The sequence below is a fragment of the Dermacentor silvarum genome, chromosome 2 (genome assembly GCF_013339745.2).
Source record: "Dermacentor silvarum isolate Dsil-2018 chromosome 2, BIME_Dsil_1.4, whole genome shotgun sequence".
Classification (NCBI taxonomy): domain Eukaryota; kingdom Metazoa; phylum Arthropoda; class Arachnida; order Ixodida; family Ixodidae; genus Dermacentor; species Dermacentor silvarum.
Genome location: NC_051155.1, coordinates 173,521,153 through 173,537,698, shown reverse-complemented (window position 1 = coordinate 173,537,698; position 16,546 = coordinate 173,521,153). Strand labels below are relative to the sequence as shown.

The 16,546-nt window shown below is 45.7% G+C and overlaps 1 protein-coding gene across 1 annotated transcript in view; it reads right to left on the bottom strand.

The window, feature by feature from the left end:
* LOC119440566 (chitotriosidase-1-like) overlaps positions 1 to 16,546 on the bottom strand; it is a 34,167-nt gene continuing 17,621 nt past the window's right edge. Inside the window, exons 4-10 of the mRNA XM_049661923.1 lie at positions 15,827 to 16,080; positions 11,099 to 11,199; positions 9,181 to 9,298; positions 8,167 to 8,362; positions 6,978 to 7,101; positions 4,324 to 4,479; positions 1 to 228 (exon numbers count right to left, since the gene is read on the bottom strand). Of these exons, the coding sequence (XP_049517880.1) occupies positions 222 to 228; positions 4,324 to 4,479; positions 6,978 to 7,101; positions 8,167 to 8,362; positions 9,181 to 9,298; positions 11,099 to 11,199; positions 15,827 to 16,080 (956 nt within the window). The 3' untranslated portion in view covers positions 1 to 221. The remainder of the gene's footprint in view (positions 229 to 4,323; positions 4,480 to 6,977; positions 7,102 to 8,166; positions 8,363 to 9,180; positions 9,299 to 11,098; positions 11,200 to 15,826; positions 16,081 to 16,546) is intronic.

The window sequence follows — 16,546 nt, the reverse complement described above, 5'->3', positions numbered from 1 at the left end:
TCCCGTCGAGCCCCTCTGGCGGAAGATGAAGTCTCCCGTGTCGTTGTCTGTCTCCACGTAGGAGTATATGAGGTGCGTGCACATCTTCAGCGGAAGGGTATTCAGGCTGAAGCGCCGAATGCCCCGTCGTTCGAACGCCTCGCCACGCATGAAGCACGCTACGGGCGCCGTCACGTGCCCGCCAACCTGGTCCGCAGCCTCCATGAATTGCTTTCCCCTGTTCACTGCCTGCAACAGAATGGTAGCAGCGCCTTCGTCTTGGTCAAAGCACCCAGCACTCGAGACGTTTATGGCAATAATACGTCTTAAGAGAGAGAGAGAGAAAGTCATTGTAGAGAGGAAGAGGTGCTCTTTTTGCCGCCCTTTAGGAAGCACGTCTCCGTGCCCCGTATTAGACAAAGCTACCGATCACCTGTTTGTGTCACTTCTTCTTCATTGGGTCGCCAAATTTATAAACACACAGCAACTTCGTATTTTTGTCGAAAGGATACTATCTGCCAGAGAAAGAAGGGCGTACGTGGAGTTAGGCAAAATAGTATGCTTCATGAGTTTTCCTTCAAAGCACCCTAAAAGCTTTGTATTGCAAATCTCATCACTTCGGGTCATTTGATTATCTTCATGCCCACCATTACGTTTACTACAACCGGGAATTAAAGGGACACTAAAGAGAAACATTAAATTTGCTCGGACAGAAGGAGTAGTCTTGCATAAATCGTTTCCTTAATTCTGTCCTAAAATCTCGATGATTAGTAGAAAGAATTAAGGCCAACATGCAACTTTTTAAATTTTGCACCCGAGCTCCATCACCGCCACCTTATGTGAGAACATAGACTCCTATGTTTTATTTTTATTTTTTATCACGTTGTAGCGTATTAAGCGTTATCGGGACTTGCTAAGGTTACTATTTGGCTCCTTTACAATAACTGAACCAATAAAAACTGAACTAGGTCCCGACATCACAGCGAGCTTGAGCGGAAATTTCAGGGGGGCGTCGCGACCCTCTTTTGTTGTTTATCAAACCTTTTGTCACGGCAATTAATTGTGCCTATTGGAATGCAGCTCAACTTAGCCTCTTGTTTAGTTGCCTTTAAAAGCTGGGAAATAGCATGCAATGGACCGTACGACCCGAAAAATGTCATGCATTCTCATAAAACATCAAAACATTCCGCTGCGTAGTGGGCAATCGAACCAGTACATAGTGAGCTTCAAGGCATGCACTAAATTCATTATTCGACGTGTGCCTTGGTTGAAAAGCTACTGTTTTAGATGAGTCGCTCACTGCTCAAGTTTTTATTTTAATTGTGTGCTAATTTCTTTCTTTTTGCCGCAAATTAAGACACACACCAAACGAAGAAACATATAGTCGACGGCACAGGTAGCGGTTCGGAAAAGATAAACAAGAAGATAACCCCGATTGTACTAGAAATAGGTTTCAAAAGAATTATTTGTTGGACTAGATAGTGTTTCTTGAGCGCAATATCTGAGAATTGTTCACAATTTCAGCCAATCGGCGTCAGTCCATTTCATAGCTCATAACTGCCGCTCGCAGTAAAAAAAAAAGAAGAAAAGCCTATTCACCCGAAGGAGAAGCATTGAAACCAATAGCAAATTTCAGCCTTCCGCTCGAGCTCCAAACGCGATGTTCTAGCAGGCTCTGACGGTATACGAGGAGGCAAGATGGCGTGAAGCTGCAAAATGAGACAACTGCTACTGTGCAGCAGTAACAACCTACGCCTTGGAAACAACTAGGCGTGACACAAAGCTAGCACGATGAGGATCGCCGGCCGCAGCGTTACCGGCTGTCGCACATCCATGGTGCGCGAGATGAGACTGACTTGAGACCGTCCCCGTTTGTCAGTGCACAATGAAAGAAGCTTGACGTAACCTCCTTTCCGCTCAAACCAGTGTACGAGGTGCTACCCAAAAGTTCGGGAACTTGCAAAGCACGGGCAAACTGAGTGGGGTACACATTTCCGCCGCTAGATGTGGCTAGCAGTATGCCTTTCGGATCAGTGTGCTGAACGACTTGCATCTGAGAAGAAGTGCTGTTTTGCGAAATGTTGTTTTGCAATCTAATGTTTCACTAATTTGGCGGATTTCTTAGCAACCGATATGGCAGACTTCATTGAGCAAAGGCTATTAATCAAGTTTTGTTTTAAGCTTGCCGAAACTGCGGCAGAAACTCATCGTATGCTAGAGGACGCTTTGGGAGTCGACGCCATGCATGAGCCAAAGTAGGACGTTTTTATGGCTTAAACGCTGCAAAGAGGCTCCGATGTGTGTTGACGACGATGAACGTTCTGGACGCCCGGCCACGAGCACAACCCCGGAAACGATAGCGGAAGTTCGTAAGGCTATCCCAGGAAAGCACAGGCTAACTATAAAAGATGTCTGTGACATTGTAGGACAATCGTACGGCACAGTTCAGCGAATTTTGTCACATGTTTTGAACATGAGGAGCACTTCTGCAAAATTCGTGCCAGGACTGCTCAGTGACGAACAGAAGCTGCACCGTGTTTCTGTCTGTACAGAACTGAAGCAACAAGTCAGAGACAATCCCGCATTCCTTCCTCTCCAGTGTAATAACCGGGAATGAGACATAGGTTTATGGCTACGATCCTGAAACCAAAAAGCAGTCGTCGCAATGTAAGTCTCCAAATTCCCCGCGGCCGACAAGGGCAAGTCAAGTTGATGGCTATGTGAAGTCCGTGCTCACTGTTTTTTTTTTTTTTTTACCTTCATTGAATTTTCTACAAAGATTCCGTACCTCCTGGGCAACCCGTGTATAGCGAGCTTTACTGTGACGTTTTGAGGTGCTTAAAAGAGAAAATTCGTCGCAAACGTCCGGAGAAGTGGAAGAACAACAACTGGCTTTTTCATCACGACAACACGCCCGCTCACACATCACTCGTTGTTCGACAGTTCCTGACTTCCAAACAAAACAAAGTACTGCCGCACCCACCCTTTTCACCTGACCTCGCCCCTTGTGACTTTTTCTTGTTCTTCAAGTTGAAGTTCAGGCTGAAAAGACGTTGGTTTCGCACTGTTTGAGAGATCCAGTCGGAATCGCAGGTGGTCCTCAACACACTGTCGCCTGAAGAGTTCCACGAATGCACGGAATTGTGGCAGAAGCGCTGAGATCGGTGTATACATGCTCAAGGGGACTACTTTCAAGAAGACAGTGCTGATTAGGTGTTATGGTCAGCACATTTCTTTTGTTACGACTGAATTCCAGGAACTTTTGGGTAGCACCTCGTATGCACCATGGTACCGTAGGCGCGCATCTGCTCAGTATAGGACCGATAGTGTGTGCGCACGCTATGCTCATGCCAGCAGTAAAATCCGGAGCGCAGCCCTGGCTCCAGCAGAGCCGACTGGGCGGTACAAAATGGTTAGTTGACGTGGCTTCGATGTTTTAACGCGATAGCGTTAAGGGTCCCGTGTCGAAAAAAATGCGGAGTCGGCAACCGGCGTCGGCGTGCGATGTCGGCGGGTGGCGGAGAAAATCATTCCCAACCACGATGCAGGCCCTCCGAATATATTTAATTACGTGTATATGCCACGCCTTTTTATATGACATCCGGTATATGCGGGTTATATTGCCACACCATTCTATCATTAATGTTGCTCACACCTTGTCTTGCATTCTTGGCAAAGCTATTCCTCAGAATTTTGAGAATGACAATCCACAAACAAATGTAATGAAACAAAACACCCACAGCGCATGCCTTTCATGTTGCATCTTCTCAGACTGAAATATTAAAAGTACGAAACAAAAACGGAAACCTGAAAAATTCGCAATTTTTTTGGCACGGCTGGGCAATATCTTCGGGATCGTCCCACGCTAGAGGCCGCGTTTCTACGAGAAAGCTCGCCTCCGTGCATGGCGTTCACCGCCAGTGTTTCCCGGTAGCCTTTACGGTTGTTGCAGTTGTCGGGAAGCGTAAGAAGCAGTCAGGGATCTTTGAATGCTATCGCGTTCCACTCTTAAAAGCGAAGCTTAAGCGTCCTCCATTTTTTTGTAATCGAACGTCTCTAAAGGTCTTGCAACGCTCCATGCACGCGCCACGCATGTGCCGTCGATACCAGAAAGCACGACGGCGGCGAGGGCGCCGTTCTCAAACATCCCTATATAATTGATCGCAATAAAAGAAGAGCTTCGCGCCGACTCTCGCTACTTGCGTACTGTGCCGTCATGGAAAAAAAAAGAAGGTGTTCTGCCATTGGACAGGACGATAGATAGCCGCAACCGGAGCGTTCGCATAAAACTACTGTTCGCGGTATTTCACTTAAGACACTCCAAGGCTCACTCAATCCTCTCACGTGGCGTTGGGTGGTGACGGGACGGTATCCCTTGAACGCTTTCCACACGCTGTCCACAATGGGGAAGAGCTCACCCACACAGTCGCCCGAGTAGTCGTCCGCGTCCAGCGACCACACAAATACGCCGCCCATTCCTTGAGACCGGAACCACCTGGCCTGTAGGGGCACCGACAGTACGAGACTGTAAAATCCCAGCTGTAAACAGTGCAATCGCAGTTCTTGGACAGGAAGGGACAAAAAAATTTGGTTAAACAGGATTGCGCCCAGTTTTCTACCCTAAATTGTGGGAAGGAAAAAAGGTGACAAATAACTGTCAGCCCTTCCATTGGGGTGGAGATTAAAGACCAGTGAAGCGGTACTATGGTGGGAATTATGTATTTCCAATTATGACTATTAAGATGTGATGGTGTAATTGGTTATTTGAACTATTAAAGAATGAGGAATATATATGAACCGGTGGTATTCATTTATTTAGTTACCACAGGGACCATGGCCTTATGGTCGCTGCGGTACACCGCCATAGGGTGTACGGTAAAGGTTGGCACATCCTTCATAAACGCGTCACCAACGCCACGCGCGTTCGGTGCGAAGGCGGGAAAAACGCCGCCGCCAGTCGACAACAGTTCTGCGCGTTGTTGGTGCTGCTCCTCTCCCTCCCTCCCGTCCGCCCACGGCCTTTGACGCGACGGAATAAGTCACATTTACTCTCCGCCATGCGTTCGCTCCCCGTGAAAGCGCGCGTCCCTCGCGCGCTTTCACTCGTACATACAGAATAAGAGTTTTTTTCTACACGTGGACACGACCATCGGAGACTGAGCCCTTAGCAGCTTCGCTGTAAAAATGAGGCTATATGGGAACACAGCCAAGTTCTGAAGTGGCGCTCGCCAACGTGGGTGTACACCAACGCCACCTTGTACACACGGGCGTAGCAAGGGAGGATGAAAGGGGGGAGGGGCGCGGTTACGTGTACCACCTCCTTCTCCATCAAGTCGATGTGCACCAATGATACCTGGCAGAAATATGATACCCCCTCCCCAATGTGTGTGTGTGTGTGTGCGTGCGTGCGTTCGTAGAAATGCGAAATGAAAGTAGAAATGCGCCCCCCCCCCCCGCTGACATACAGCGGGGGGGGGGGGGGCGCATTTCTACTCTGCCAACAACCGTGCTCGTCGCTCGCTCGCACCGTCGCTTATCTCCACACGGCTCTGACCTTTATGCGCTGTGCATTCGCCGCTCAGTTTCCGTTGAAGCGATAGACCGTGCGTACCTTCGCCCGCGGCGGCGTATATGCGCTTGCTGCCAGCGTTTTGACAGTCGTTGTCTGCAGTCATTCAGTGTGATCTATCCATGTTTTGTTTGTGCGCGCTCACACCACAGTTAGTAATAGTCGGGCCACATTTTCCAACGCGCGCTACACATGCAATGCCGCCCGGATCGGCAGTGCAGCGCTACAGGTGTGTCCCTTCGTACGCGCTGCCCGCGGGAAGCGCTTCTCATCAACACCACCGTTTCACACGCGCCTTCTCGTGGTCATCGAGTCTCTCTTCATGTCGGTCTACCTACGCCGCAACACACCTGCTTACTTAATCAGCTCATGTTTACTACAATTCATATTGCTACCAAAGCCGCTCACCTTACATCGTATGACATTGCTGTGTTGCTATCGCATTCATTGCTTCGCCCTTAGGGCGAAACTGTGACGTTACACATTTTGCAGCTGGAATTGGGCACAGTGCACTAGCGAACACCCAGTTTGCATTTCCGACAGTTGATCGCACAGTAGCAGGGCAGATGCAGTAATGGTTTCATATTCGTGCGCATTCGCTGAAGCAACGTACGGCGCGCCGCCGAAAGCGCCTTCTCGTTCCTCTATAGTAAACTGCTCCGCAGAAAGGGTCAATAGCTGCGTACTCAGAGTCATGAACAAAAAGAACAGTCAGCAGACTCAAAGTCACTCGTACTTCTAAAAAAGTCGGACAAGAGAGGCGATTATGTCCCACTAGCTCAACATCGCATCCTTGTAGAGCACAATTGTTCTAAGGCGCATTCTTCCAAACCGCTCGCTCAATATCGGTTGTGTTGTCTGTCTCTCTGCGGTCTTCCTGTTAAACTTTAGCAAATGCTTTGTTTTTGTTTTTTAGAATGTCGACGCCCAACCACCTAACCCCAATTTACTCTCTGGTCTTTTAGATCTCAACGGGGATCACATAGTCTAAGACTCACGAATGGATCTGCGTATGAGCGAGCCTTAGTGAGGTGATTGAGTGAGAAGGTGATGGATTGATTGAGAGGTGATTGAATCGACTCATTAGTAGGAGTTTGGTGACTTATACCCTATAGCAATGACAAAAGATAACTCCTCATGGTGTTGCGACGATGACCTTTGTTGTGGTGCAATCAGCAGTGACAGCTTTATAACGAGTGTTTCATGGAGTGGCATCGTTTCATATAACAGCGCTCGAATGAGACTCGAATAATTCCAAGTAGCTCACAAGTTTGAATGGCCAGCGCAAGCCTTCACAATCAATGTTTCCGTCACAATAAATAACCACAATCTATTTCCGCAAAAGAATATACCAGCAAACATCGCCGATATTGTGCCTGTGGCACAAAAATAGGCAAGATTATGTAAACGTGCCTGTACTCAAACCTACCTTCGCTGCAGCGCTTTTCCTCGTCTTCGTAGCTGATCCACTGGTCCTCGTAGTGCAAGTAGGCCATTCCTGCCGTGTGCACCCATTTTCGCTCCCACTGGTAGTATTTCAAGCGTCGGCAGGCCTGAATGAAATATAATGCAAATACTCTGTATATCCCGCTGCCATGCTGGAGATATAAAGTTGGTTGAGACTTGTAATTGTGCTCTTTTAAAGCGACTGCGGCTTATAGTGGTCTTTTAAAAGCACTATGAGACACCACGGATACCACGGCTCCCTAAAACCTCAGAGGGTAAAGTACGACTCGCGCGGGACTGCATGCGCAAGCTATCCTGTAAGTCGCTGGAGGCTCGCTGGTGGTATGTTCGTCTCCTGCGGAGCAAACTGGGCATGTGTGAGGTTAACCTCCCCGCCTTTCCTCTCTTCTGTTTCTCTCTCTCTCTCTCTTGCCTGTGGAGCTATGCTTTCTATAAAAATATTATGTGGATCCTACGCACTGTGAAAATCGATGTAAGCGATGCTTTCTCTGCTGTTGGTGTTGATTCACGATAATTGGCTGTGATGTTTGCGGCGAGTGTTTAATTTCTTCAGCGTTTTAGCGCTGCACGGGAATGGTGAGTTGTTAAACGTTAACTTGCCTGCACCGTTTGTGTTTGTCTGCGTAGTACACACAACACACAGCGAGACGTGTTTGCTTGAGATGTTGCTGTGCGCCATTGTTCATAGCCTGCGAGAAGGTTAGCGCTGCCATTGCCTCACACACGACATCTCAGCGTGACAGAAGTGTTGAGCTTTAATTAAATTGCGGGACTTTACATGCAAAACCCACAACTTGATTATGAGGCACGTGAAAGTAGGGGACTCCGAACTAATTTTGACCACTTGGTATTCTTTAACGTGCACCCAAATCTCTGAGTACACGAGCGTTCTTGCGTTTCGCCGCTGTCGAAATGCTAAGGTCGGGAGAATAGAAGCGGGAGTTGGTAAAACACGGTGAATTCTGTTGTCGAAGTGCGATGTACCGTGCAAGTGATCGAAGAATTCTTCGAGCGACGTTTGTCTACAAAGAATGGTGGTGGCAAGTATGATGATGATGATTATTATGCCTGTCACAGACATCAAGCAAGTTGGCTGAAGTAAAATTGCGCTTGATCTCTGCTACTTTGTGCATTATAAAGAAAGGACCCACCTCCACGTAGTTCATGTAACCGTCTGTCCTTAGTGAAGTTTGCACCGTAACCCAGGGGATGGTCTTCCGCGAGCTTGGCTCCGATGTCGTGGCTGTACGGATCGTCGAGCGTGAACGTACGGCTGTACGTGGCAATACCTGGCACCAGCTTGTATTTGGGGACCGAAGCATCGACCCATTGTTTCAGGCAAGCCACCTGTGAGCACAAAGCACACTTTGTAAAAGCACAGCCACGTTTGCGCACCTTCGCCAGATGCACAAATAACGTTGTTCATGCCGATTCAGTGACTTTCTAAAACAAAGAAACAGAAACTCTTCTTTTCACTGTCCATTCCCCTCCCCGCCTGTACTGTAGCAAACTAGAGAAAGTTTAGTTAACCTCTCCACCTTTCCTCTCTTCCCTAACTGGCATCGCAGACCTTGGTCTGGCATCCGAGATGCCAGACCGAGGTCTGCGACCTCCAGTCTATTATGGTGCGGGAAAGCCCCACGCCTACGGACCTCCGGTCGTGACAGTATCCAATCAATGATGCCAATCATGTTATGTCTGACGTCACGTCAAGGATTTCGAGGTATTGCCGCATATAACGCTTCTTTTTTACGCAGCAGAATATCCGTTGGGTTATTTACTAATCCACTTTCTTCTACACATAGCAAGTAATCGACAATGCTCGACGGAAAGTTCGTCAGAACCTATGACGTCTTGCGGGAATTCGATGTGGCGTTGGCACCTGTGTTATTAATAACTTGCTTCTCTCACGTAAAAATTGTCCGCTACTGATAAAACTTACTTGCTTCAACAAGTGTCACCCCTGAGTGTTTTTCTGCGAAACCTTGTTACCCAAGAGTTCGGGAATGTTCCTGGCACAGGTACATGTATGATTAAAGACAGGCGGAACGAATCTTTTTTTTTTCTTGTTAATGATGATTCAGTAAAATAACAGAAAGAACACTTTCAGGTTTGCTTTTCTTTCTTAGAATGATAACACACACTTCAAAGTTATAAGTTCTTACGGTGCCAATGTTGCTCAAGCGTTCCCCTTCGACTGATTTGAGTCCACTGGTAAGCTTTGTTTCCGAAAGATCATCCAGCTTATAATCGAAAGTCATCAGGAAGATATAGTCGACATACCTGCATCAAGAAACATTTTTTATGCATGCAGAGCGATACTGCTTTAAATTATAGAAACAAAAGGGGTTTTATTTCGCAAGCAAGATGGTAAAGCCTAAAGCAATACATCTGAGCCGGGTATTCCTGGAAATATTTGTATTTTTGAGCACATTTATATTATCTGTGCAAAGTTCTGTTTTTCGAGTGTCGATGAGCATGCTACACATGATGCCCCGTTCTGTCTACCGAGCCTATCACGTGAATTGTGTAACAAATTGGGGCCAAATCTTCCTCACCCCCCCCCCCCCCCACACACACACACACAGACACACACAAAACAAAAAAATAGCATTCGTCTATCCTAGACGTAGGGAAGTGCGATTTGCTTTATAAATCGAAATGCACCTTGTGCTATGGCACCGGATTAGGTTTAACTGCTTTAGTTTTGCTTTACTGAAACCGGCATACCTACTAGGGGGGATTGGTCATCAATACCTTTTTATTACGTAAGTATTTTTATTCTAAACTAAACTAAACTTTATTCACAGATATGCAATCTTGGTGTCCTAAATAGATTTCACTTTTGACACCAGAAACTTTCAGTCTATCCTTTATTATGATGTGGGACACTGCTGCCAACGTCTGGGCACAAACCAGTAATTCAGGAGCTTAGACTTTAGATACTCTCATCCGTACAGAGATGGCCCACCAAGCTTTCTACATATGCTAAGAATTGCCATGGTCAATGGAGTACTAACTACGTTCTGGTGCTACCTCCATCATATTTTCCATGCGTACAGCACGACACTGTGAGCGAAGATGCGTATGGTTCTTTAATACCATCATGGTGAAGGTGCGTATGAGTTCTTTATTACCACGACATCTATCTAGCGATTGTCACAGGCTGTCTCTGTAGCACGGATAGAGAACAGTCCTAGAGTTTGGACCCATGGTCATAACGCCGTGTTCGCCTGGTAATAAATTCCGATCTTTTTTTTTATTAACTGAGCTTGACATGCGGTGACAACTTATGTCAAGGTGACGTCTGTGGTCATTACAATCCAAAGGTTTTCGAAGCTCAACAGCACGCCTCGACTCCACCTTTCAGTCCATCCGTCCATCTTTGATTCGTGCACGCATAGCAGTGAGCGCATTCACTGTCTCAATAAGCCTCACAACACAGGGAGAAGTGACTGAATCACCTAGGGCAAAATGTTTCAGACAAGCCGGCCGATGTTGTCATCTTTTACACGTTAGACTTTGCAGGGTTAGGGTGGCGAAATTGCGTGGCGTGCTAGCGGTGTCAGCAAGCCTGCAACCTCTCAAACACTGCTAACCAAATAAACCCGTCAACTTCCTGTCGCTCCTTTCAGCAATAGTGTTCGTTCCGTTCCTTCGCGATGCAAGGCGTTTACAGACTGAGAGACAGGCAGACAGATGGACCACAACCTCCAGGATCCCAAAATGAGGCAACAGTGGCTATCACCAGTAAAACTATGTCGTTCTGATAACACACAAACCGGCGACGAATGAAACTCGGGTGGGATAATTAAAAATCACCTCCTTACTTACAATAATTTTTTATTGACTTTTAACTTAAAGACGGGATGCTATTTCTTGTACGTTTATTAGTTTCTCCATAAAAAAGAACACATCGCGCGTCGGTTTTCAAGTCTACCATACGTCTACCACACTAATGCTTATATCCTTCCTGAATATTCCATTTTTATCTCTATAGTTTTAAATACAGCATAGATTACTGGTATTTTACTTTTGCACGTTTCCAAACGACACAAGACTTTTTGGTTCATGATAACTTACCTTGCCAGTTTACGTTTTACTATAGCGTCACATTTGGGGCGGCAGGCGGGAAGCTGGATTGTTAAAAGGTCATCCATGTGCATAATCTTGAACCGGACTTTCTATTTAGAGAAAGAAGAACATTTAGTGCCCTGTGAAACACTAAATCCTTCCAAACCATAGAATATGATATCCGTTACGGATACGGACGGCAGCCAATAAATTTCGTCACAGAACTACGTAGGAATATTGGATCGTTTCTCGCAAATACATCATTATATACAGGAAATGAATGCTAATATTTCGTTTCATATTTGTTTCAAACAATGAATGTAGCACATTTGTTAAGTTTACTGGTCCACACATTTTGTCTTAAAGGCGTTTATATCTGCAACGTCCACTAGGCAAAAAACTTTTCATATTGCGTGTATAACCTGTGGAGCGGACGTTACGTTTGATTACGAAATGCATTCAATTTCAGCGATTCATGTGCTCCTAAAATTGTCTCAGTCTGCGCGTTTAGCCGCAAAACGTTTTAGATCTGCATCCAAAGAATGTGAAGGCTTCATTTTATACAGGTGCTTCATATTGCTTCATGTGTAATATTGTTACTATATTATCTTATTTTAGCTGTGATTTTGCTTTGTATAACTGTACCCTTCCTGCCTGGACCTAACCGTGGTCTGCAGCATGTACATAAAAATATAAATAGGAAATACGAAGCCAATTCCACTCAAATTTGCGTAAATAATATATCTTGTTGTTTCCGAGATGCTACCAGATGCTCTGTGATATAAGTCGATCAGCTGGGGTTATGGCGTCTCGATTCTGTCTACAAAGAGAATAATGTCACTGAGGCTTAGCCAGGAGACCTCCGCGACTTCCGCCGAGTCGGCCGTGCTGAGAAAAGCCTTAGCAAAAACCTGAAACATGCAGCTGTTCACGACTCCAACCAAATGCTCGCCCCTAGCGGCCGCACCGAGAACGAGCCGATCTAGGTTCAGCCGCATGTTCTCACACTACAGCGTGCCGTTGCAACGTTGTCTCGTACTTCCCAAATCGCCGTGCTACCGCCGTGCACAAGCCCGAAAAAGAACGAATAAACATATGTCGAAAGAATTTTGTTGTGTGTCATTATGGACATGTCATCGTTGTGGAAAGACAGCAATTCGTCATTTCATCGATTCCCGAATGTAGGAGATGATGCGCTACGGAGAACGGCATGGATAATAAACTTGCGCCTTGGGACAGAGGTGACTGAGACTATGGTGGTCCGTTCGAAACACTTCACTCTGGACGACTTCTTTATTTCTGGTGAGCAGATCATTGATTTCCTTTTATATACTTTAAATATGTCGCTGGCGTTTCAAATCGCGGAGTGTACTTTGTTTATGCAGGTGCTTTAATAAATTAGTGACGCATGTTTAAGCTTCATTTGGTTTGGTTAGTTTAGTTTCCTGCGCCAGCAATAGTGTTACTAATGCCTTAAGCAGCAGGAATATTCTCGCTAATGTACTTTTGTCCGTAGGCACCGGTAGCAGAAACGATAACTATAGCTCTGAACGTCTGAAGTTGATCATGACAAGACGACATATCGTTTTAATAGCATGCGTTAGTTTAGCGGTGTAAACAGAAAATGCTGTTTTCTCATTCATCGCGGTGAGTTACCTGTTTATTTTCTCGCAATGAATTTAGAAGCAACTGTAAACAGCGATTGTTCCAGATTATGAGAATTCGACCTGATGATGATGATTATCGTGGTTTATTGGCGCAAGGGCCAGACGTGGCCAAAGAGCGCCAAGACGATGGTAATGGCTTGTTAGTGTACATGAATAGTGGACTATATGAACATTAAATGTGACATGGCTGTAAATGGGCCTAAAAACAGTCGCTGTAAAGTGCGTAAAATCAATACGTAATAAGATTATGGCAATGACTAATTATGTGTACTATGGACATGAACAATGCATTGCGAAGAATTCGACCTGGCCACAGCGCCGTTAGATTGCTCGACACTGTGTACACAACTAAATTCCATTACAACTGGTTCGATTTGTTTTCAAGTCATGTATGTACACTAATACAAGTGACATGGATCAAAAGAAAACCCTCGACACATATTTGAAACCTATTGGATAAAATTAAGCCAGTTCCCCGCTTGTGAAATCTGATGAAACAGCGGAGCTCCGCAAGCGTAGTAGGTATGACGCTCGCCTTCGGACCTTGAGTACCCGAGTTCAAATCCCGCCTCTCTCTCTTTCTCTCTCTCTCTCTATCTGTGTTTCTCTTTCTTTCTGCCTTTCTTTTTCTCTCTCTCTGTCTCTCTCTCCCGTTCTCATTTTCTTTTTCTCGCGCCCATACCAAGTTGTGTTACAATCGTCGGCACAAAGAAATTATATGGTTCCCATAAATGCATGTTATACAAGCGTGGGTGTATAGCCTAATGGTTATGAGTTTATGACGCTCGCCTTCGGACCATGGGTACACGGATTTGAATCCCGCCTCGCCAAGAAAGTTTATTTTGTTTCATTTATTTATTTATTTATCTCGCTCTCTGTTTATCCCTCTTTCTTTCTCTCTGCACCTCCTCTCTTCATTCGCACTCTCTGCACTTCCCTCAGAACTGCGAACACCATCGCTTCGTAGGGATCAACCTCAATCTTAAGCAGCTCCACTGTTAATAAACGCAAATTGGTCCGATAGGAGGTTATTTACTTCTCACGTTTCACTACGTTTTGAGAATTTCGATGGTTGGCAGGTGTCTGGTTTCTTCCCAAACCTGTAGTTTTTAGCCTAGTTCTAACAGGGCCCAATATTCACAATACCCTTCTGAAATGACGACTGAAGCTACTGCCTATACAGGGTGTTTCGCGTAACTTGAGTCAAGCTTTAAAAATATGCAAATGCCACGTAGCTATACAAAACCAAGGTAATGTTATTTGCCGCCGCTTGTAGATACTCAGATTATTTTTTGCATACCGCCTAATTACCTAATTAGTCTATGTAATGAATAACTTCCCAAATATTATAATTAGATGAAAAGTGTCAATGAGAAAATTGTAGATCAACATGAAAAACTCCCGATGCAGCTTTCTGTTCCTCAATACATGATACATAAGAGTGTGTTTCCGAGCTTGAAAGAAGCCCGCCAATACACGCAAGAATGCCGCGCGACTGGCCGCTCGAGGCACATTGCGTGTATTCGCGGGCTTCTTTACGCACGCACGCACACACACACACAAGCGCGCGGCACACAAATTATACGAAGCCTTTTGTTAAGAGCAGTTGCTGACTACAGCAATTACGACGGACGCCTTGAACGCATCATGGTTTCAGAGGCAGAACGCGTATATACGTGCGTAGCGCAGTTCAAATTCATTCTATCCGCAAGAAGCGTTTACTTCCTTATTACAGTGCAGCCGCGGATGCGCGAAGGCGAGATTTCTGGTTCTTGTTTTTTTCCCGCGTCGGCATCGCCGCGAATGCTAGCAGGCGAGCGCCATCTGGTGTTGTTATTGGTTGGCCTATTCGGCAACAGCCAGGCCACAGCCACGGTCACGAAACCTGGCAAGGGTCGCACAGAACGGCATGCGTGTGACAGCCGCAGGTCTTGTAGGAACCGCAAGAAATGTAACCAGTCAATGAATCGCCACTACATGACAGGCTTCATGACGCGCACACCTCCTCAACGCTGTTTCATCGAATTTATGTGTTCGCTGGAATTGGTGTTATTCGTTCACACATCACTGAAAGCGTAAAACAAAACTAGGCGTGTGGGGTACAGTAGAGCTTTGCCTCGAAGTTGAAAGAGTTATAATTATTAGTATCCACACATACTCAATAAATATTTAGGGCTTACCGATACGGCGTGCTGGAAAATCAGATTTTACAATCCTGCAACTCCTTTTTTTGCTTTCTTTTAGGAAGTTAAACGCAAGCGAAAATCACTGCTTAGAGAGACGATAGATAGAACAAAATATTTTAGCTGTGCTAGTAAGTTGCCCAGCTGCAATACCTTAACAGCCACACTAACCTTGAAAACAGGCTTCGTAGTAGGAAAATTCGTAAAAACGAAACAGGGGTTTCGATGCCGCTTTCAAGTTCTCTCACAGCTCTGTGACGTCAGGAATCTCGAAGACGCGTGCTCATGCCTTGTTATATATATATATATATATATATATATATATATATATATATATATATATATTGCACTCTTGAGGAACCAGAGACTGAACTTAGCAAGTTTATAGTACTTCTACTGTTCCACAGAGGCCCTAATACAAGAAAGCACATCGAAAACACAAGGCAACACTCATCGTATTGAATTTCCATTTCACGCATTCCCCGTGTTTTCCCAAGATAACAGATTGAAATTCATGTCTCACTGACGTACTTACGAATGAGGTTTCGGCCCGAAAAAAAAAAAGAGGTCGAATGTTTACCTTCATTTTCTCTTCCAAGAATCGTCCTATCATCGCGAACTTAACGTAATAGAGTTCTAAAAGGCTACTTTGTTAGTCTAAACCACCACCGTGGTCTAAACTAATTCGGTGTTTCACATCACAACCGATTCGTATTTGTTTCCTACGCCTCTCGAGAAACTCTCACCGCTTCCGCAACGCGAAATGAATATGCCGTAAGTGTTGGTCACTGGACGTTGCCGCTGCGTAGCAACAGGCAACAACAATGTTTCGCATTTTGCCCCTGAGGATTTCGCGGGGGCAAGCGGACAAGCCGTGCGCTAGTCACCTTGATAAAACTGAGAATCTTGTCGAAGCTCTTTTTGTTGCATATTGAGGGTCCCGGCCCTTCCAAGTGCAAGTTGACGCCGTCAAATTTTAGTGGCTTCACCAGTGAATCGATTGTCTTGAACAACTTTTCCTCGTCCTTTTTCGTGCGCAGTCGGTTGAGCATGCTCATTGTGTGTGCTCCACCACCGTAGCTGTAGAGAACCTTAAGCTTTGGCTGATGTCTCTTTAGTAGGGCCACATCTTTCTCTATATCTGTAAACAGAAAAAAGAGTGTTATTCACAAACGCATGCGAATAGGGGCTAATTATACATAAAAAGACGTCAAAGTTGTATAAGGTTGATCTATACCCCCCTTGGAATTAATTGTTAGGGGTTTGGTTTGCAAGGCGCGAAGTCTCCTCAAGACGCCGTTGCAAGTTGTTCACTATACCTGTTGTATTATCCTCGCTATACCCGACTCTTTCAATACGTTTCACTTCATCCGACCTTGCCATCCGCTAGCCTGGGCCACTTTGGGGCTGCGATGTGAGCTGAGTTGTTTTAATGATGATACAGCATCAACGTTCTAGTCATATACGCCCAGTAGTCAGGAATACCTTTAGAAGGGGTGGGGGTAGAAGCATTTGACCGGAGACAGGGTGGGGAGAAAGGAAGGGGGGCTGGACAGGTGGCACCCTGGCACAGAGAAATTTCGGAGGGGGGGGGGGGGGGGGGGGGA